The following is a 24,023-nucleotide window of genomic DNA, read 5'->3' on the forward strand; positions in this document are numbered from 1 at the left end:
AGAGACCATACCCTGGGTATTGGGGAAGGGCACAAGGCGATGAGATAAAGCGAGGACCGGCTGCACTTCACTGCGCACCATGCTTCATTCAGGCACCGAAGGGGTGTGCCTGCTCCTCCTGGGGCTCCTGGGGTCTTTACCTGTCTCGGTGGAGGGGAGATCGCGGAAGCCTAATGTTGTTCTGATTCTGACAGATGATCAGGATGTGTCTCTGGGAGGCATGGTAACTAATGTGTGCTTGGGGCTGGTTTGAGGGGGGCACTGGTTAATGGAATACGTGGGCTTATTTATCACATGGCGCAGTTTATATTATGCTAGGTGTGAAGTGAGGGGCTGCTGTAAGCAAACGATCAGCTGGTCTGAAACCTTGCTGCTCTCTGTGTCAAAGAATTTTTCTGCTGTCTATTGTAAACAATCCTAAAGTATCAGAGGGACATGGCCACCATGTGACATCCTAAAATTGTGCTCTGGGTGAGGGCTGCAATAGAATATAGGGCTGCTATTGAATATAGACCTGCCATAGAATATAGACCTGCCATAGAATATAGACCTGCCATAGAATATAGGGCTGCCATAGAATGGAGCTGCCATAGATAGCTTATTTTAGTCCCGGTCTTGCATTAATTACCGGCCAGTTAGTGGTTGTCAGCAAAACTCAGTTGTTCTGCTGGAGCTAAGTGTCACATTTAGGGCCCCTGTTCCTTAGGTTTCCAAGACCTCCGCCAAGACTGGTGGACCCCCCTACCTACATTGGAACCTCTTATACCCCATACTCCTCCTGGTGCCAGGTCGCCCTATCTGTGACATAGATGGCTCTCCCCAGAGCTAAAATATAAATTTCCTAGTGAAGTCAGGTTTCCAGTCCAGATTGTGTGTGTGTGTGTGTGTGTGTGTATTTCCAAGGGTTGGTGTGATTTGCGTTCATACGTCTGTAGTGAACTGTACATAATATGCCTAATATAAGATTAAATAGATATTTATTAGTTATACTTGCTACAACTTATAGTTCCCCATCTACCAGAAAACCCAGTTCTTTTACTGGTTGAAATCAGTGCTGTTACTGCAGTTTCCTCTCAAGGCAACTTCCGTGACTTCCGTGAAATCGCGGTGCCGCTTGGAGGCAAGTTTTGGTTGCATAAAACCAGTATATTTATACTGCCAAACAGAACCCACCTGTAGGCTGTCAGTTCACATAGGGGGTACCAAATAGCCAATCAGAGCACTTATTTTGCACCCTGCTCTAGTTACCCTGAGCAGGGTGGTTTGCTAAACTGTATTTTTCTATCAAAGTTAATTGGGACAGTTTAACTTAAATTATTATAGGTGCTTTTTATGTATTGTGTGTATTTATATTAGTGGGAGTTGTCATACTGCATCTCTGCTATCATAAATCTAAATATCATCCATTAGCTATTGCAAAGCAGTTCCCTAGCAACCAAATTGTCTTGAACGTTGTGGGATGCATGCTTGTGTTTATCCAGCCAGGACCTACCTTTGATGAAATCAACAACATAAATTGTTGTTTGATTGGAATACAAATTACATGGTAAAATGCAGCTTAAAGCTGGAGGTCTGGTCCATTTTGTAAGAAACAGACGTAGTGGTTTGGAGAAAGAAAAGCAGTCATGATATAAATTCCACATTTATGATCTCATTCTTGAACACTTTTCCAGTAAGTTAATTACATATATTTACATATAATGCATTACTTATTAAGTAAATAAATAACTTATCTTAGGTACTTTTGCAATGGGAATTCTCCAAGTGGGAGTTGTGTAACAGAACAAAGTGAAGTTTTTTATTTATCTTTTTTTTCAAATACCTGAGCCCTGTAGTTTATTTAGAGAAAATGAAATTTGTTCTTGTTGCCTAACCCATTTAGGTTTGTATTGCAATGAAAGCCTGATATGCCAGTAAGCCTTAATTACCAAAAAGCACTACCTAAAGCAGTGCTAACCTCCTTAGGCTTCTCTACAATGTAGTAAACAGCAATTCATTTTATATTCTGAGCATTTTAGTGTTATTAGAAGATTTGTAAAGAAAATAAAAAAGGTTAATTGAGCTCAGATCCTGGTCTATCTGTGTATGTGTCACTCCAGGACAAGAAACATGGAAATCCTCCATATACATTTATACATCAACTGTATAAATTTTTTTAGTGCTGTGGTCCTTTAGGTCTCCCCACAGTTCATCCACTGTCTTCAAGAGGTTCATATGTTCTTACAGTTTCTGTGTACCATGCTTCAAATACATAAAAGTAAGTTAATTGGTTCTTGATGATACTGACCTTAGTTGTCTGAATATAGGGGCCTTGGCTTGAAAGCTGAATACACTCTAAATTGCTGCATAGCAGCTTTATATAGGGATAATAATATTCCTTTAGCAAGCAACTGCACAAACTCACTGGCTCCGAAGAAAAATATTTTTTCGAACAATTGGCTAGGAATATTAGTATGTAGTTTATCACCTTTCTATTGTTATATTACCAGTTCTTTAATTAATATAGTTATTGCTGTATATTAGAAGTGTTTGGTTATACAAGGCTTGCATATTCCAGTTTTATTGCTCTGAAAACAAAGCCAAGCACAAACCAAATCTCACTGACTGATTCACTGTATTATTGCCCAAGTTTTTGGAACCCAACTGCTTTATTACATTGCTTCAGCAGAACATACAGGCATGATGATGGATATACTCTATGACTAGAACTGCATTTGACATTAAACCTTTGTATTTTGCTGCAGACACTGTGACTATTCTTATACAAAGCATAACTGTACTCTGAATGAGTTGAATAATCAAATATCACAGGAGTCAAAATCTAGTGCCTCGCATGTAAGACTAGCATGTAAGATTGATTAATGATTTGGCCACTCTTTGATACTTACGGGCATTTAGTGCATCTTATCTTTATCTAGTGTGACCTTGAATCCCACTGTAATATGTCTGTGCTTTTCTTTACTGTAGACCCCACTGAAGAAGACCAAGGAGTTAATTGCAGATCATGGAATGATGTTTTCAAATGCTGTAAGTTTTTGAATTTTTTCAATTTGTAATTTATCTTGATATAGTAAAAGCATATTCTGCAACACTGTACAATAGGGTTAACTCCTGAAAAAAGCTCTGCATGTAGACAGGGTAGACTTAGTCTTGATGATTTGGGGATTTCAGTGGTGCACATACAGGTATAGGACCCATTATCCAGAATGCTGGGGATCAAGGGTATTCCGGATAAGGGGTCTTTCCGTAATTTGGATCTCCATACCTTAAGTCTGCTAAAAAATCAATAAAACATTAATCAACCCCAATAGGATTGTTTTGCATCCAATAAGGATTATTTATATCTTAGTTGGGATCAATTACAAGGTACTGTTTTATTATTACAGAGAAAAAGAAAATCAGTTTTAAAATTCTGAATTATGTGATTAAAATGGAGTCTATGGGAGACAGGCTTTCCGTAATTCGGAGCTTTCTGGATAACGGGTTTCCGGATAAGGGGTCCGATACCTGTACTAGTGTTTTTAGTTATGAAGAGTATAGGTTCATGTGTTGCCTTGCAAGTAATACAGTTTCTTCCACTTTTAGTCTAGTGCCATGCAGGCCAAGAAACAGCCCCTCCACTTGCATTCCGGGAGTAGCATCACTATGTCGGCCTGGTTTCAGACACGTGGAGTGGATTTTGGTCCGAAAATGTATATTCATGTGTTTCGTCACAAAATCCACTCCGGCGTGTCTGTAGCCAGGCCATTGTATTGTCTCTGAGTGCAGACACAGGAGAGTGAGAATCAGCCCTGTGTGACATTAGTCTTAAATAATACTTTTTCAAAAAAGGTTGGGACACTATGTAAAACATAAAAATATAAATTTAAACAATGCAATGATTGGCAAATCATCAGAACCCCATATTTAACTGAAAATAGTACAAAGACAACATACCAAATGTTGAAACTGAGAGGTTATTGAATTTGATGCCAGCAACACATTTCAAAAAAGTTGAGAGAGGGTTCGGTAAAGACTGGGAAAGTTGTTAAAATGCTAAATACAGGATTTAAATGATTTCAAATCATACTATTCTCTTCATATTTAAATTTTACACAGTGTCTCAACTTTTTTGGAAATGGGGTTGTATGTGCAAACAGTATGTAGCACTTTGTATAAATGGTTTTGGTGGAGAAATGTAAATAATATATATATTTTTTTTTTTTTTATAGTATGTTGCCAGTGCCTTGTGCTGCCCAAGCAGATCCAGCATTCTGACTGGGCGATATCCACATAATCACCATGTGGTCAACAACACTGTAGAGGGAAACTGCAGCAGCAAAGCTTGGCAGAAGACTCAGGAGCCATACACTTTCCCTGCACTCCTTTTCTCTATCGGCTACCAGACTTTCTTCGCTGGGAAGTATCTGAATCAGGTGATCACTAATATTATTTCTGCTTTTAGTGAGGCATCATGGTTACATAGTTACATAGGGTTGAAAAAAGACCAGAGTCCATCAAGTTCAACCCAACCAAGTAAACCGAGCACACACAACCCACGCCTACCAATCTATACACTCACATACATAAACTATATATACAACAACTAATACTAACTGTAGATATTAGTATCACAATAGCCTTGGATATTTTGATTGTTCAATAACTCATCTAGGCCCATCTTAAAGGCATTAAAGGAACAGTAACACTAAAAAATGAAAGATTTAAAATAATAAAAATATAATGCACTGTTGCCCTGCACTGGTAAAACTGGTGTGTTTGCTACAGTAACACTACTATAATTTATATAATAAGCTGCTGTGTAGCCCCGGGGGCAGCCATTCAAGATGGAAAAAAGGAGAAAAGGCACAGGTTACATAGCAGATAACAGATAAGTTCTGTAGAATACAATAGTGCTTTATCTGTTATCTGCTATGTGCCTGTGCCTTTTCTCCTTTGAATGGCTGCCTCCATGGCTACATAGCAGCTTATTTATATAAATTATAGTAGACTTTCTGAAGTAAACACACAGCTTTTACCAGTGCAGGGCAGCAGTACATTATATTTTAGTTACTTTTATCCACTTTAATTTTTTGGTGTTACTGTTCCTTTAACAGAATCTGCCATTACCACATCTCTAGGAAGGGCAAAACCACCTACGCTGCTTAAAATGGAAGCTCCGTTCCTCTAATCTAATGGTTTCATCTCTGTACCACTTTGTACAGATCACTTTGGCTAGAGCATCACTGCGACTGGACAACTGAGTCCTGCCAGATTTATTTTTTTTAAGAAACTAAATTAGGGAGGACCTCCATAATTATTTTATTTTCTAGACTTAAGAGCCAAAGCTATAGGCCTCCTTCTACCTTTATTTCTAAAGCAGTGACCAATACACCCTGTTCTTATTATCAACATATTCTGTTACTGTGTGCCTGTGTGCAGCTACACTGAGCAGAGCCAATGCCGTCAACACAGCTACAGGGGAATGTGTATTAGAGTGGATCTTCTTCTCTCCGCCCGACTAAAAACTGTAGATGGAAAAAAGCAGAGCAAACGCTTTGTGTGACTGGGGCCTAATAGGCCTTTATAATAGGGAAAGAAAACCCTCTCTCATGTCTCGCATATATTTTTATATTTTATATTTTCAGTATGGCTCAGAGGAAGCTGGAGGGATAAACCACGTGCCCCCTGGCTGGAGTTACTGGTTTGCACTGGTAAGTGCCATCCTTCCCACAAGATCTATTTCCTGTCAGGTGTTGCGGTAAGATTTTAGATAACATTTGTGACAAAATGAAGTAACATGCAAGAAATGCTGGTTGTAGTCAATATTGATTTTAGTATTTCTGTTATACAAATTATTTCTTGGAAAACAACCATGACTATTAAGTTGTTTGTTTTTGTATTTTACGATTTATGATTTTTAAGCAGATTCCCCATAAGAGATAATATACATGCTGACTGCTGTTTCTGTACCTGCCCTCTATCATTTATATTTTGTTCATTTCTTGTTCTTGCTATATGTTGTCACGTTGTGTTATTTCTCTTTGCAGCTTTTTCTTGAATTTAAATAAAAACACAATTTTGTCTTGTATTTTTAAGGGGTAGTTCACATTTAAGATCATTTTTATTATGGTATTGAATGTCCTATTCTTAGAAAATTTTCAATCACTCCTCATGTTTTATTTATTTATTTTTCTAGTTTTTGTATTATTTGATTGCTCTGCGAGACTGCAATTTTATTATTATTTTTGCTCATTTTTACTACTGAACTTTTGTTCAGGCCCTCTCCTTTACATCTTCCAGTCTCATATTCAAACCACTGCCTGGGTAAATAGTACCCTAGCAACCAGATAACTGCAGATATTCCACTTTGGGGAGCTACTAAACAAAAATCTAAATAATTAAGAAAACTTTTTTTTAAAAAATAGGACCAACTGTAAATTGATTTAGCTTAGCACTATCTACATCATACTAATAGTTAATTTAAAGGTGAACTACCCCTTTAAAATATGCTGGTCCTAAGTGTCTGTAAGTTTGCTGTAGCCCCTTGTGTAATACTTAGATGTGCAGGTGGAATGCAATTATGGGCAAATACTTTGGAGTGTTTTTCTAATGCACTCTTGTGTTTGAGAGGTGAATAAGAAGTTGTCCATTGAAATGGACTATTGACAACAAAGACACAGTGTTCTTATTGTGGTCTACTGCTCCTTCTGTATTTGTAATTTAGCCTAATATTAACATTTACTAGCAGTGGATATGAATTTTTAGTATGTCAAGTCCAGTTGCTTCAAATTTATTTTGTTGCTTGTAATTTAGCCTAATATTAACATTTACTAGCAGTGGATATGAATTTTTAGTATGTCAAGTCCAGTTGCTTCAAATTTATTTATACTAGATATACCATGACCTGGATGAATGAAAATCTTCATAGACATATGTCAAGTTGTTTTTTTACAACTTGCAGCTCAGCATTAAAGAGAGACTGAAGTTTATCAGGGCCCCTGGAAAACTAAGAATATGTGTAGCCCCATGTCAGATTCAAAATAAAATATAAAAAAAATGTGTTTGCACTTTTAAAATGCACAACTTGAAGGGAACTTCACCCCCTACCTTTTTGACATAAGTTCATTCAGTTTACACAAACTTATCTGATTTCACAGATTGAATGGAAACTCTAACAAGCTATTTTTCAAGATCACTTTTGCTGACAGTGTAAAGCAATTCCCTTCCTCAGTTTGGTTCATTATACAGTAGTGAATTCTGGGACTTTAAATCTCTCTGCTTTCCAAAAGCAGAAAACAGGCATTTTTGGGTCAATTTGCTCCACTCCACTGCATGTTCCAGCATGCAAGCAGAAGGAGAATAGTCGCCCACGATAGATCTCTGCTACCGCGGACGACTAATCTCTCCTAAATGCCTTTTCACCAGAAACAAAAGGAATTACTGATGGAAAGGCCTATGCATCGATTCTGAAAATCGATTACCGAAATTGAGCAATGTTGCCTGTAGGCGGAAACCTCAGCCTTAAGTTCAGATCAATGGAGCTGGGGAAAGGAGCAGATCTGCTTCTCTCAGCCTAAAAAAAAAATGCAAGATAAAAGCAGCGGAGCCAATGCTCTGTGTGCCCTCAGCCTTTAAAATGGAGGTTGCTATGCTGGCTATATATAACAGGTAATACATAAGATTTCTAGAATACGGTGGGTTTAGTAATTAAATCATGGCAAACGGGTCAGATAATCATCATGCCTCATACATTACCAGCAGACTCATGGTTTTTAAAACTGAAATCTGTATATTTTGTTTTGTAGGAGAAAAATTCAAAGTATTATAACTACACGCTGTCAGAAAATGGCCGACCAAAAACCCATGGGGAAAACTACAGTCAAGATTATCTGACTGATGTATTGGTAGGTTAACTGTTACTTTACCTTGATAAGAAGCATCCTCTGTCAAATGATGTGATTTGCCAGGATGTTTGGCCCCACTATATATAACTCTAGACTAAAAATCAACTGACTCTTCTCTGAATTATAAATTGGTGTTTCTATAGGCCCTAATATTTTAGTGGTTTAGAAAGAAGACATTTCATACATAGATAAAGAAAGAAAGGGTCAATTTACAAAGGCATCTTGTGCTTGTGCTCAAATGGACACAAGTGCTGCTCATAAGGTACTTGCATACAAGCACAAGTATAGTTACACCATTCTATCTATAAAATGTGTATGTATGTGAAATTTTGTGTAGAGTAAATGGGATTTAGAAAGCTGTGTATTTTTCCTTAAAGGGGCAGTATACACCCCATTCAATGCTTATTGATTTATTCAAGGGAAAAAAAACATTTTTAATGTAATTGCTTGAGCTACACTGAAAAAAACTGGAACTACTTCATGTTTTGTTCTTATAAGGTGGATAAGTATTAGAGTTAGTTGTGATATTTATAAAGGTGAGTATGATTAAATGTGCTGAATTTATGATAAACACAACCCATACAAATGCTGTAATTTAGACTTATTGTTTGTACACAACCAGATGTGGGGTCCTGTTTATAAAGTTGCTTTATGGATAATATATAATATATATATATATATATATATATATATATATATATATAACATATATATATTTTTTTTTTATATCTGATTTTATGGATAAAATTTCATTGTATGTTAGTGTAGGGGAGTACTGAAATGTTGCACAGAAAATAAAAGTGAAATATTTATTTCTTTTTATTTACAGGCCAATGTCTCACTGGATTTCCTGAACTACAAATCTAACTATGCACCATTCTTCATGATGATTGCAACACCCGCCCCACACTCTCCATGGACTGCCGCCCCTCAGTATGAGACTGCCTTTTTGAATGTCAGTGCTCCTAGGGGAAGTAATTTCAATGTTCACGGAAAGGTAAGTTTTATTTATGCAAGACCCCACCACCACAGTAATTTACAGCGCAAACAGTTATTTGACTATAGCACAGTTAGCAACAGGGTTATCTCTAATTTAGATACAATAACTGTGTTCCCCATTCTGTTACCTCTTGTGTTCATGTCAGTGTTCAATAACAATGGAAGGGGCTTTCTACACGTGAGACACATGTATCTTATTACTTATGTTAGGCTCAATTTGATGTTTTTGATTTATACCCACTTTTTAATTTATACCCATTAATTAACAAAGCATTCTGTATCTGTATCTGCTTTATCTGTACTTGGAGATGTAGTCCAACACCAGTGGGAGAACTGCAAGATAATCATCCATGTGCAAAAAACAACTTATTTTCTTGTGTTGCTGTCTTTTTTATGTCACATCACTGTGTCACAGTAGAGTTACTGTTCATCCAAATAACTGATCCCCTCAAATGCCCGATTTAGTCTTACCGCCATGTATTCATTTATTTTTAAAGGACAAGCACTGGTTAATTAGACAAGCCAAATCACCGATGAGCAATTCATCAATCCAATACTTAGACAATGCTTTTCAGAAAAGGTAAGAAAATGTTTTTTAGTCTTTCTTTACCTGACTTTGCCTGCATTAGTAACAAGAGAGGACACCTAGGGTTTACACAGTTTGTGTTTATGATTAACCATTTTCATTGCAACTGTAATATACCAGCAAATTTCCACTACATTGTTTAAGAACAATGCCTACATACAGGCACAATGTCACTTTTCTCCAGATGTCAACATCATGTTTGGGAAACCACTAATGTATTAAAGGGAATCTATATTGTATGGTTGTGTGAGAGAGCATTCATTTTAGAAACCATGTTTTCCAGACCTTCTAGCTCAGTGACTCATATTCCTTATGCTGCTCCTCACCTCTAAAGTGTAGATAATTTTAAAAAAGTAGAAGAAGAATCTATTAGAATGAGAAGAGTCATTCTAAATAAAGCATCTCTCAGTTAAAGGAATATCGTTGTTTTGCTTTTGTTCCTTTCCTGGAACAATACTTGAACACACATAATAAAAAACTTTGCTTAAAAAGGGGCTTTTTTTTCTATATAATATAACATATCCTAAGGTGCTAAATATTCCTTTTCATTTGTATTACTTCACATGAGCAGCATCATAAATATCAGTTAGTGGAAGTGAAATAACCAGTTACTGTTTTGTTATGCAGATGGCAAACTCTACTGTCTGTTGATGATCTGGTAGAAAAACTTGTAAAGCAGCTAGAAGCCCGCGGCGAGCTGGATAACACCTTCATCTTTTTTACATCAGACAATGGATATCATACTGGTAAGGGCTAAATCACTGTAATGTAAAGTTGTTCGGAATAATTCTTAATTGGCATTTTAGAGCAGCAAAAACATTGCATGAGCCATTTCTACCAGCACACCTACTGCATAAACCGAGAAAGAACTGGAGCATACATGGAAAGGGGGCTGAAATTGTTGGAGCTAGCAATCCACAATATCTTTCCTATTAGGTTTTACAACTTCTTTCTTTTAAAATTTCCAAAATAAATCTTGGCTTACACTGTTGAACAGTGGTTGTTGGATATTATCTATTAAAGACCCCTTTTTGAGGTCCAGCCTTTGTTCAGTGCACCTCACAGCTTTGTTCAGTGCACCCATAGACTCCATTTTAATCAGATAATTCAGATTTGTAAAAATTATTTCCTTTTTCTCTGTACAAATAAAACATAATACCTTGTACATAATACCTTGTACTTGATCCCAACTAAGGTATACTTAATCCTTATTGGATACAGAAGAATCCTTCTTGGTTTAATTAAATTTTAAATAATTTGTTTATTAGACTTAAGTAATAGAAATTACTGAAAGACCCCTCAGGCACAGTTCGTTTCTGCACCCTGGCCTGCATGCTAAACAAATATGTGGAGGTTTTTGTAATTACAAAAGGATCCTAGACACCTGCAGCTACCCTCATAAAAAGAGCATTGCCTGTGTTTTCCCTTCTTTGTGCTTCTGGATTTGCAGCAGGAGCAGGTGTAAATGACCCCTGGGGGCATAGGCGGAGGGTGAGTTTTTTGTTTGGGGAGGCCATACAGAGTCTCACCTATAGCTAATATGACTTAGTGGATTTGCTGCTGGTGTAAAAAATGAACCTCCCAACTACCTCTTGTGGTTCCCACTGATTTCCAGGGATACTGCGCAAAAGTGCGGGTGGGACGGCTTTTTTACCCTAAAATGCTTAGGATGTAAAAGTATTAATACGTGCACTTCTGTTAGGGGTTCTCCATCCATTTGTGTTTAGGATCAGTTAGCTTAAAGGGGTAGTTCACCTTTAAATTAACTTTTAATATAATGTAGACCTTGATATTCTGAGAATTGGTCCTCTTATTTTTAATTGTTTTTCAGTTATTTAGCTTTTTGTTCAGCAGCTCTCCATTTGGTATTTCAGCAGGTATCTGGTTGCTAGGGTCTTATTTATCCTAGCAACCAGGTAGTGGTTTAAACAAGAGATGGGAATGTGAATAGTTAAGGGGCCTGCATGGAAAAATAAGTAATAAAAAATTACAATAATAAAAAAATTGTAGCCTCACAGAGCAATAATTTTTGGCTGCCGGGGTCAGTGACCCCCATTTGAAAGCTGGAAAGAGGCAGAAGAGAAAGGCAAATTTCTCAAGAACTATAAAAAAATTAATTAGGAAGACCAATTGCAAAGTTGCTAGGAATAGGCCATTCTATAACATACTAAACGTTAACGTAAAAGTGAACCTCCCCTTTATATGTGTTTAAGTTAGTTTTCTAGAGAGAGAGAGGCAGTGGGTACTGACATCCCAGGCACATTATATACAGTGAGACGCAGTCTGTATTTACAAAACCAGCATATTACATGCCATGAGAAGCAGTGGGTACCGATGGCAGATATTCGGGCCCTGGCAATATAACAATGGCACCAATACACAACATTGGCCCCACTGTAACTAGAAATGAACAAAACAATGACCAAAGTAAAAAAACAAAATAGTAAGTGCAAAAAACAACATATATATATATATATATATATATATATATAAAAGCACAATGAGCTTTTTCAGGGGGAAAGAGTTAACTTACCATTCATATGTTAGGGTAGGGGATAGGGATATTATAAATGTCAGATCAGGCAAAAAAAACCTATTTAATTTCAACTAGTGATTCAGCCTTTAGAAGTGTATAGTGCCTGCGTATAGTGCCTGGGTATAGTACCTGTGTATAGCACCTGTGGGAGTGGGATGAAATCTGCAGCAAAAGTTGAGAGTGGGTTCTCAGGTAAAGTTCACAGTCTGTAGATTCTTCTTTTCAGTCTTCATTTCTGCACTGCCTTCAGTTTGCAAAATCTCCCGATCCCTGTGCACATCTGTGCTTTGATTGGTCAATTTTACTGTCTGTCAAGAAAGCTGTGCTCTGATTGGAGAATCCACAAGAAGAAAGATCAAGTCGGAGCACAGCAGAATCGGCTTGCAGAAACAGAAGATTTACAGTACAGTGCAGAAACGGAGTTAGGGTTTTTTTTGTTTTGTTTTTAAGGTGCCAAGCAGGTTTGGGGAGGTTTAGTCTCCCCTAGCCTTATTGAAAATCTGCCTATGCCTGGGGGCGTATGTAGTAGACCAAATTGTCAGCCAGACAGTTTGGCAACCACCTCTATAGAGCCTGCATGTGCTTATGCCTCATTTTCTGAGAAACTGTGAAAGATAAAAAGGTGCAATAAGCAAGACAAACCTGTCCGTACTGGTGTGACAAGGAAGTGAGGTGTGGCTTCAAATGTAACATGGGTGTGCACTTTTATTTCTTATCTTAGTGTTCAAGCAACACATCTGCCATTATTATAACCCATTATTGTAGTTGATTGTAGAGAGATTTTTTCTTAAATAACAGCAAGCAGTGTAGACTTTTTTTTTTGTTCATCTCCCATAGACTCCATTTAATCAAATAATTCACATTTTTAAAAGCAATTTCTCTTTTTCTCTGTAATAATATAACAGTACCTTGTACTTGACCCCAACTAAGATACAATCAATCCTTATTGGTGGCAAGAAATCCTATTGTGTTTATTTAATATTGAAATGATTTTTTTTTTTTTTGGAGATCCAAAATTTTGAAAAATCTGGAAAACCCCAGGTCCTGAGTATTTAGGATAACAGGTCCCATACCTGTGGTATTTTAATGATGTAGCTGCCTTGTGAAACTGCTACACAACTGTGGTATTTTAGTTTTGGACAGTTTGACTGTAATATAAATCTTAGCTTTGGGTTCTGAAAAATTAATTTAAGGTACAGGTATCGGACCCCTTATCTGGAAACCCATTATCCGGAAAGTTCCAAATTACAGAAAGGCCATTTCCCATGGACACCATTTTAATAAAATAATTCACATTTTTAAAAATGATTTTCTTTTTTTTCTGTAATAATAAAACAGTACCTTGTACTTGATCCCAACTAATATATAATTAATCTTTATGGGATGTCAAACAATCCTATTGGGTTTACATCAAAGTACAGAGGAGAGCACCATGGGCAGAATCTCTGCTAAAAAATGCTTTTATTGCAGACCACGTCACACGTGACGTGGTCTGCAATAAAAGCATTTTTTAGCAGAGATTCTGCCCATGGTGCTCTCCTCTGTACTTTGATGTGAATCGGAAGGCCTGGCGGTGTGCCGTTGAGGATTGATGCATCACGTCTGAATGATAGGCAGTGCGGTTGAATACCTATACAGATTTAATCCTATTGGGTTTAATTACTGTTTAAATAATTTTATTAGTAGAGATCCAAATTACAGAAAGATCCCTTATCTGGAAAACCCCAGGTCCTGAGCATTCTGGATAACTGATCCCATACCTGTAATTGCACTGTAAATGTACTGTTCCCCTTTCCCCAAACACAGATGTTTCAATTTTCAAAAGAGTAAGAGCAATTTCACAAGGGCAAAGAGCTGGAATGCTTTCCTCAGCAACACTGCTTGGTTTCCATATTGTTTCTCATTTCCTCCCCACTTGTCGGTGCTATTGCACTTTATTTAGCTCTCTTTAAGTCACCATGACTAATCACCCCGTGCGTCTTCGCACCCTTATTGCTGCTTTGTTTTTTACTGGTAAGTGCACTGGGGCTTTAAACTGGAAAGCTTTGGCTTTCTGAAGTCACACAAAGTTGCCAGCAGCAGCTTTGGAAAGCTAAAGCGATGCATAGTCCTTCAGCGACTCCTATTGTTGCCGGTGGAAAGGCATTTTGGAGCAGTCACCCGCGGTACCAGAGATCTATCACGGGCGACTAACTCGCTCTGTGGGACATTAGCCTTAGGGCAGTCACAGAAATTCCACTGAAGACAATTACTGTGCCTTTTCATAAAGAAAACAAAAAGAAATTACTTAAAGAGCATGAATGAGGAAGAGGCTTAAGGTTAAAGAGTAAGAGACCAAACTTTGACTGTACTGGGCAGGAAAGAATAACAGATTTTATCTGAGCTACAAGGCACTTTTCTACCGAGTTTATTCACACAGGTGAATTTTATAGATTATTTTCCTTTTTGACATGAGCTCATTCAGTTGGGGGTATGTGCACAAGACATAATTTCTAAGATTAAAAGGAAACCATGCTAACAGAGTCATTCTACTTCTCCCTCTGCTTTCTTCAGTGGGTAGGGCACAGATTCTCTAGAAAGCGGAGATCCTAGAATCCATCCTTTCACAATGGAGATGGGTTGCTGAGACAGTATCATAGTCCTTTCAGTCTGTGTAAACATGTATTCTGTGTTTAAAAAAAATTTGATAGTGTTTATGCATATTTTCTAAAGTAGGCCTAGCTAAATAAGCTTGTGACAAAAAGTGGTATATTGTTCCTTTTTGTTGTTAGCTAAAAGAGAGAATATGCTTTGTTTTGTTCAATTTCTTTCTTCCTGGTTATTTAGATATTTGTAATTGGAACAAACAGAAAAATATGTTTAGTGGCATCCCTTTAAAGTGTCTGACTGAACGATTGTTTCCTGTGTTGCAGGCCAGTTCTCTCTGCCGATAGACAAACGGCAGCTTTATGAATTCGACATCAAAGTTCCACTTCTTGTTCGAGGGCCTGGGATCAAACCTAACCAGATAACTAAAGTAAATAGGAGACCCTTCCATTTACTGTCCAGAAGAGATTTACAGTTGTATAACAATGCTTTGTGCCTTTAGAACTTAGGAACATTTGTACCTTTACTGTTAAGGTGGCCATACCCGGGCCAACCAATATATAGGCGAAAATCAGCAAGATATCAGTCAGGCAAGTTTTGATTTACTTATACTAGATATGCTGAAAAAAAGTTAATTAAATAAAAACACACAAATACAAAATGAAGACCAACTCCAAATTGTCCAAGAATATTACTGTCTGCATCTTCCTAAATGTAATTTAAAGATTAACTACTCCTTTAACTCCTGTGCCAGTGCATAGGTCTTGCTGTATTACAATGTAGCAGTAAACACTAACCAAGCAGATTGTTTTCCATTTAATTTTGAATAAACAAGGCAATAACACACAGGTCAATTTTGGGTGCTATGAGCACAATCTTTTTAAGTAGCCCAGTCATAGAGTAGTCATGTTGTCTGGATTGTGATGGAATAAAGTAATTGATGCCCTAATCCAGTGGGTTAAAATTAGAGGTTTTGCTTGTTTTTGTTCTGTTATAGTTTTGTGTGGGAGAACATGCAGTAATCTCAGCTGAAGAGATGAGGCTTTTGAAAGACAGAAGGATGGTTTTGTTTCTCAGCAATGTTTAATAAATGCATATTTTTTCCTCTTTATTTTAGTCGCTGGTTGCAAATATTGATCTAGGCCCAACCATTCTGGATATTGCTGGCTATGACTTAAACAAGACACAGATGGATGGCATGTCATTCCTTCCAGTTATGGCAAGTATCTGTATACCATTGCATGGAAACTAATTAAGATAAACAGCGATGGTGTACACAGTGGAACACAGTGTGCTTGTATTTTGTATTTTGCTGAAGATACTTGCCTCTGATTGGTGGCTGACAGCCTAATTGTGTATCCTGTCTGACCTTTTTGTGATTGACAGATATGTTTTTAATGCATAAGGACATCCAGCCCATTAAAGCATTGGCAACAGACAAAACATGTGGCTAGAAATTGCAAACACAATCGCCTGTATTTAATTGGTGCACAAGATTAGGACACTGTTTTCACAAGTATTCTTAAATGATATTTAATAACCCTTTTCTTTTTCAGATAAATAATAGTAATGTAAACTGGCGAACAGATATTTTAGTTGAATACCAAGGGGAAGGAAGCAACACATCAGACCCAACATGCCCAGCACTGGGCCCGGGTGTTTCTGTAAGTAAACTCTTGTGTTCAGTTAATGTAACCAGTTTCCTCTTCATTCCACTGGCTTATTAAAGAGCCTACCATAGTGTCTATGTACTCTTTACTTTCATTATTCATTTTACTCAAAAGGTGCATTATTTCATTTAGTGGAAACCTTTTGGTACATTCCATAACTGAAACTCTTGAATTAAGAATCTATACACTCAGTCATAGTCACATTATACGAGACCTAGAGAAGTGGTCTACAACTGTGCCTTCTAAAGGCTATGACACATGGTGCTACTTGTAGCTAGCCACTTGTTGTGGCTACAAAATGCCAGAAAATACTCTGCCATAGACAATACTGAGAATTGTCCCTGCTAAAACACACATAGGAGTATATTTATCATGCCGTGTAAAAAGTGGAGTAAAACATCACCGCTAATGTTGCTCATAGCAGCCAATCCGATGCTTTGGTTTGATTTTCTAAAGGTCCCCATACACGGTAAGATTCGCTCGCTTGGCGAGATCGCCAAACGATTTAATTGGCGGTAATGCGGCAGTCAGTTCGGGGACCGCATTACTGAGCCGATGCGGTCCCCGATCCGACTGAATCTTTTAACCTGCCCGATCGATATCTGGCCAATTTCAGGCAGCTACAATCGGCGCGTGTATGGGAACCTTTACTGTTGAAATCTAATTGCTGAATGGTTGCCTTGGGCAACATCATCGGTAATGCTTCATTCCACTTTTTACACAGCATGATAAATATACACCATAGAGACAATTATCAGTATTGCCTTTTTTGTAGCTGCCACTAGTGCTGTGTGTTATTGCCCTAAAGCCCCCCGTTTATATCCTTTGATTCTTTTTATAAAGCTTTATAAATTGTCTTTATTTTTAAGCATAAAGTAAAACATGTAAAGGCTAATAGTTAAATGTATTGTTGTTTCCTGTGGATGTAGCATCTGAAAATGTCTTGTTTCCTAGCAATGTTTTCCTGACTGTGTATGTGAAGATTCATACAACAACACATATGCCTGTGTGAGAACTATTGCAGCTGCCTATGACTTGCAATACTGTGAGTTTGATGATGCAGAGGTAAGGAACAAGCAATATTGTTTGCAGGCCCAGACTGACAATCTGTGGATTCTGGCAAATGCTGGTGAGGCTGCTGTAAGATGCTATATACAGTCACTATTTATTGGACTGGTGGGGAGATATTTAAGCCTCTGTGTACTTGAAATGCCAGGGCCTATTTTATATTCCAGTCTGGACTTTTTTTCATATTGGTCTGTTGTTGGAGCATGACGTTATAATATTAGTAAATGGCATGGAAAATCTGTTAAAATTGCCCTTGGTGGCAGGCGATTGGCAAACAAACTAGGAGTGATATTGAGACTTATTATTCTGTGTTCAGGAATCATAATCCCTTTCAGGATGCTACCACTTTGCAGACCGATTTGACAAAATTGAAAAACTGGGCAGCAAATTGGAAAATGAGGTTCAATGTGGACAAGTGTAAAGTTATGCACTTTGGTAGAAATAATATAAGGTGTTTTTATACTAATATCTACAGTTAGTATTGATGTTAGTGTATAGATAGGTCAGTAGGTTTGTGCAGGGCCGCCATCAGAAATCACGGGGCCCCTCACAAAAAAAATTTCTGGGCCCCCCTCCCACCAGTACAAAGGACTCACAGATATGAGACATTGGTAGCCAGCAGGGCCCCCCTAATACATGGTAGCCAGCAGTGCCCCCCCCCAGTACACTGGTAGCTAGCAGGGCCCCCCTAATACATGGTAGCCAGCTGTGCCCCCCCAGTACATTGGTAGCCAGCTGTACCCCCCTTCCCCCAGTACATTGGTAGCCAGCTGTACCCCCCTTCCCCCAGTACATTGGTAGCCAGCTGTGCCCCCCTTCCCCCAGTACATTGGTAGCCAGCGTCTTGTGCGGCGGCTCCTCCTTGGCGGCGGCTTCGCGCTCCTCTGGCGAGGCCCTTCCTATATGACACCTCGGCGCTTCTGAGTGCCGAAAGAAGCCAGGCCCTTTTATAAGGTTGCGCCATGTGCGTACTGACGTGAATGTACGCACGGGGCGCGACCAATAGGATCACCCGCTGACCACCAATGACAGGGCCCGGAATTGATTTAAGGGGGCCCGAGCTAGTAAGAAAACTTTAGCCCCCTTTTAAAGTTAAAATTGTCCAGGCCCGGGACGGCTGTACCCCCCTGATGGCGGCCCTGGGTTTGTGTGTGCTGGGTTCACTTGGAAGGGTTGAACTTGATGGACTCTTTTTCCAACCCTATGTAACTAACTCCTACTCACACATTCTGTTTAAGAACACCTTGCACAGATGCTCTGGCCTTATAGCAGGCTGTGCTGTATGAGTCTATTGTGGGAAGACAAAACTATTTTGACTTCCGCATTTCATATCTGCAGCTCCTGTATGTATAGATTTACTAATAGCGTGACAATTTTATTTAAATACTGAAATGCAGGTCTTTGCGGAAGTGTATAATATAACAGCGGATCCAAACCAACTAACAAACATAGCAAAAACCATCGACCAGGAGATCCTGGAGAAAATGAACCATCGTCTTATGATGCTACAGTCTTGTTCTGGACCATCATGTCACACCCCAGGAGTGTTTGATCCAAGGTAAACCATTTGTGTTAGTTACTAGAAACCATGCTTCACACAAGAAAGGCTCTTCCAGGGCCAGAATTAGGGGAAGGCAGAAGAGGCAAATGCCCAGAGCACAACAAAGTGTGGAGCTGGCACATACCTCTTTGCCTAGCTCTAGCAGGCTGGCGACAAAAATAAGCCCATAATTTCTACAGTGACAGCTAAGCACATATCTTATAAGACAGGGAATCTCTAATTTTTGGTATAGTGCTGAGAAACAGATACAGAGCCATTATACAGAAATGAATGTATGTCAGCCAGTATAAATTAGATGCCTGTAAGCCTGGCTGCTTTAACGGGAAAAAACCTTTTCTGTCCAAAATGCATTCATAGTTATTTGTCAAGTCAGGGTTCTGGGAAATCAGTTTGTGGTGGCAGACAGACACCTGAAAAATGCTAAGAAATAGCTGATACCTGTCCTTTCATATGTTACACAGCTAGATAGGTTAATGATGCTCTGATCCCACAGCTTCCATTTCCTCAGGGATAAATGTAAGCTTGAATCTGGCTGGCTGCTCATCAAATTGTATTGTTTTTATAGGTCTCCTGACTGTTTATCAGAGAGTGCAAACTTTATAATTTAACCATTTCCATTTCTTTATTGCTCTTTTAAGTAGACTAATGGACAAAAACACTCTTTTAGGTACAGGTTTGATCCTCGGTTGATGTTTACGGAGCAAGGGGAACAAGGCCGAATCAGAAAGATTTTGAAATAACTTGCACATGACTTGGGCGAGGACTGGTCCATGTCTGCTGGCTATCCGTGTTGGGAATCAATAATTGGCTGGCCACCCTATGAAATATGTGAATGAAAACACTTCAGTTGTGTTTCCTTTTAAATGACTGATCAGAGTTTGTGTCAGTTTTGGCATTCGTCTACACTCACGACTGCATCTTTGGAATCTTTAAATTTAAATGCAAATACTCCCCTTGGAAAAAGGTAAATAGCACAGTGCTATAGATCGTTTTCTTTGCTAATCATAGAGAAATGAACTGTTGTCTATTTAATAATCAGAGGAGGAGAAAGGATAATAGCCAGGCCCTATGATTATCTGCAGTTCTTAAGCTGTTATGGGTAAATCAGAATTTCCGTCTGTCAAAAAACAATTTTGCAGTGTAGAAAATCACACCTATGTTGCATTATGCAAGTACAGCTTCTGGCTTTGCCACATAGTGGTTAGTTACTGGGGCGAAAACAAAGCAAAATGCAACATATCAATTAAATAATATCACCCCTACCAAAAACAACCTTACCATGTCTTGTAATTACAGGTTTTGAAAGGGAAGCCCTATTTGTTTTTTAGCATTTGTTTTAACCTGTGCTCTCTACAAGACGCAGTGCTACAAAGCAATGATGTTAAAGGGATACTGCCATTTAATTAAGTTTTTATTTGTCTCTGACAATTGATGAACTATTTTCTTCTTATCAAATAACTGACTTGGATAATAGCCCACTGAAAGGATTCATTGCAAGATTCTCTATATCTGAAAGTCTCAGGGTTTCCATTGTTTACTTTTACAAACCATAGATGTGAGAACAATGAGTGAGACCGGAGAGGGCTACTTAGAGCCAAACAAAGCCCCATACTGCAAAATAACAAATCTGTGCCAAATTTGTCACATAAATGCATTTTAATTTTATAAATATATCCGAGTACAGTCCAGAATATGAATGTTGCTCCTGCCCGTGGAAAATGAACATAGGGGGATGTGCACCCATCCTAGTGTATAATCCAGTGTGGTGCTGACTATGAGCTTGGACAGAGTTTTATATGAAAATTAAATTTTTATACCTTATTTCAGTTTAATTGAATAACATTCACTAGGGATATCCACTCTCTGTTTGGTAAATATCCAGGTAGAACATAAGACTCTATGGACAGTTAGGCATTTAAAGATCTCCCCAAGATGCCTACCTTGAGGAGATGGGAATGTAGATAATTGAGCAAGAAGCCAGTGGTCCTCACCCATACAGGATTTTTAAAAGTGCAAGATTAATATCTGCCTAATTTTTGGCCTGATTATCAGGCAGGCCTAAAGGATGGCCCTATACACAAACCAATAAGCTGCAAACTTGATCAGGAAGGACCAAATCAACTGCTTTTATCAGCTCATGTATGGCCACCTTCAGTATGTACTAAGGTACAGAGCTTCTTTATTGCTTTCGGCCCTCCCTATTTCACCTTGCAGATCTCACAGTCTGGTGCTGTGGCTATACTAGTTGGATCACTGCTGCAATAGCTTTAGTACTGCAGGTGTATCTTTTATAGATATGCCTACAGCACTATTTATCTCTCCCTACTCAATATCTGTTGATGCCTGTGTCTGAAAAATGTTTACTTTTTTTTTTTAATCCCTGAACATGTTGTGTTTCTATGCATCATGTTGTCAAATGCAGTCTAAGCTCAGGCTTCTTCAAACAACAGAAAACTGCATATAATCCATAACTAAGATAGGATGTTGGGATCCAGCTGAGTTGCAGGACCAAAAAGATATAAGGGATAGTACCTAGCAATAATGGAATTTTAGCAGTACAAATACATTATGTAGTTTTTGGCCTCCATGGTATCTCTTCCATGGCATGAAGTGGGGCACTGCTTGTGAGCAAGGTTCCAAAACCTGTTGGGTTGTTCACTGTGGGTGTATGGTGGGGAGCAAAATATGGGATAGTGGGGTCCAGCCTTAGATATTTCTGAAACAATAGTAGAATCACTGATAGTGATAGTTTACATCTCCTAACCTTGCTATGCACTAACTGGGCCCTCAGTAAATTCTGGACAACATGAGGGGCTGGAATAGACAAAGTGGTTTGTATTTGAAGAGATACAGAAAACATTATATTGATTTTGTGTCTGTAAGTGGCTGCTCTGGCATAAAGCTTCTGCCTCTGTGAACTCAAGCACATCCTGCCTGCTTGGAGTTTGTCAAGTGCAAGTCATATATATGTCTGTCCTGCTCCCCAGAGGGTTGAGAGAAATTACTATAAAAGTATTCAATATCTATGTACATCAGGGATGCCCTACTCTCCACAGAAGTCACAGAATTACTGAGTAATCCTTATAATGTTAAGTTACTGAGACCCCTCCAGCATACATACTCCATTTTTTTCATTACAATTCATGCTTGTTTTGGGGCATTTCCAAGGAGCTAACATATCTAATTGTTATTCATTAACCTAGAGTAACATGGTTTTGAGAGTGTTATAATCAGAAATGCTTAATCTGGTAAATCATTAAGTGTAACATTATATTGGATATGTATAGAAGATTCTATTGCTGACAGTTTTCTGTCTTTCTCTACCATGTTATATAGTTATTACATACTGAACCATTAAATGCTTAAAACTCTAGTTGTGGAAGGGAAGTTCATATATTTAGCAATGCAAAATATTCATCATTTACTTTTACTTGTAAGCAGCTTACCCAGTTTTTGTTATTATAAATTCATATTTATCATCTCCCACTTTAATTACCCCAGAGGAATTTACTCAGTGGCCCTGACACATTCAGTGAATGTCTATAAAAGACTCTGTGTTAATTATAAACTGTAGCTGTGTTCCTTATAGGCTAGATGTGTTAGATATGACTTTATGAAAATAATGATAGGAATTGTGCTGGCCATGATAGATGAAATTGTTGTGAAACACAAAAGTGAATAAAGAACAGATATTATTCAGCTGCAGGATGGGTGGCTGGGTACAGTGCTACCGTATAATGTAACTTTGCTGGCAATAATGCAACAATTAAATGCAAGGGTCATAGATAGATGTATAGCAGTTCCCTTTTATAGACCATGCCACTTAGGTAAACAATATAATAGCACCCATGTGCTAAATACAAATATGCAGAGAATAATATTTGGCACCAGCCCTTCCCTGTGCCTGCACCTGGAGGCCATTACGTTGGCCTGGCTGCAGTTACACTGAGTGGATTTCAGCACTGAAACACAGGAAAGGTTGATGTAAGTATAGGGGCTGATCCTCAGCCTACAGATAAACACATTAATCAGATTAAAGTTCCCCATACACCATAAGATCTGCTCGTTTGGTGATTTCGCCAAGCGAGCGGATCTTCTCCCGATATCGGGAGAATCCAAGGTAATTCGATCGTTTGGCCCTGGGGCCAAACAATCAAATTATAATGACGGGTATAGGTAAAGTCGGTCCGGGACTGCATCAATGAGCCAATGTGGTCCCTGATCCGACTAGATTTTCTAAACTGCCCAATCGAGATCTGGCCGATTTCAGGCCAGATATTGGTCGGCCAGGCCCGTCGGAAGTGCCCATACACGGGCCGATTAGGTGCAGAATCAGTCTAAGGGACCGATATCTGCAGCTACTATCGGCCCGTGTATGGGGACCCTAATGCGGCATTTGCCTTAAATCTTCCCTTTATGCAGCCCTCAAAGGAAATACAGCTCTGGAAGCCAAAGTTATATACCCTTTACATTTCCAGCTAAATTATGCTTAGTACTAGGGAATACTTATACTTAGTTACTGCGTAACACAAGTCAGCACTAGTATAGGTATTCCCCAGCACAGGCTTTAGAAGAACCCAGGGAATTTTTTCCATTGTGATGAAGATTGCAATAGAACCTGGGTCCAAGCTGACCGTTGGCATGGCCCCTGTAATGTCATACCATGGCAAATGGGAAATATTTCTCTTATGTAAATCCAAAGGGAAAACAAAGAAAATCTGACATATTACATAAAGATTAGCCTTTTTGGACATGTAGACAGATGTGCTGTGGGTGGCCTGGCAAGATCATAAATCTGCAGTAATATATTACAATCCTTCTCCCAACACAAATAAATATTTAGAGGGCCAACCTACCTATAAGACACCTAAGTGTGTGTCACCTGACATACAGGAAACAGCAGAGCGCACCATGTTGCGGAACATTTGATTGCACTGGTAATTTGTAGCTGCTAGAAGTTGATTGTTTTCCTTTTTATTAATCATTTTTTTTATTTTCATTGAATGTTTGATCCTCATATCTATTGTGGAACTTGCTTTTGTGTGTGCGTGTGACCATTTTCTGTAGAAAGTGCCCTTTGACTGACCCTGTTTGCTGCTGCACTTTTTCAATAAATGATAATTAACTCTTA

General features: G+C 38.5%; 1 protein-coding gene across 1 annotated transcript; it reads left to right on the forward strand.

Moving 5' to 3' along the window:
• Window positions 1–24,023, forward strand: gns (glucosamine (N-acetyl)-6-sulfatase). Its single transcript, NM_001113842.1, is given in 14 exon segments — window positions 1–223; window positions 2,968–3,027; window positions 4,212–4,415; window positions 5,628–5,693; window positions 7,788–7,886; window positions 8,716–8,883; window positions 9,383–9,465; window positions 10,099–10,217; window positions 14,920–15,023; window positions 15,711–15,812; window positions 16,150–16,257; window positions 17,218–17,328; window positions 18,729–18,889; window positions 19,560–24,023. Coding segments are annotated over 14 exon segments (1,602 nt in total). The 5' UTR covers window positions 1–79; the 3' UTR covers window positions 19,633–24,023.

Source organism: Xenopus tropicalis, chromosome 3, assembly GCF_000004195.4.
Source record: "Xenopus tropicalis strain Nigerian chromosome 3, UCB_Xtro_10.0, whole genome shotgun sequence".
Lineage (NCBI taxonomy): Eukaryota > Metazoa > Chordata > Amphibia > Anura > Pipidae > Xenopus > Xenopus tropicalis.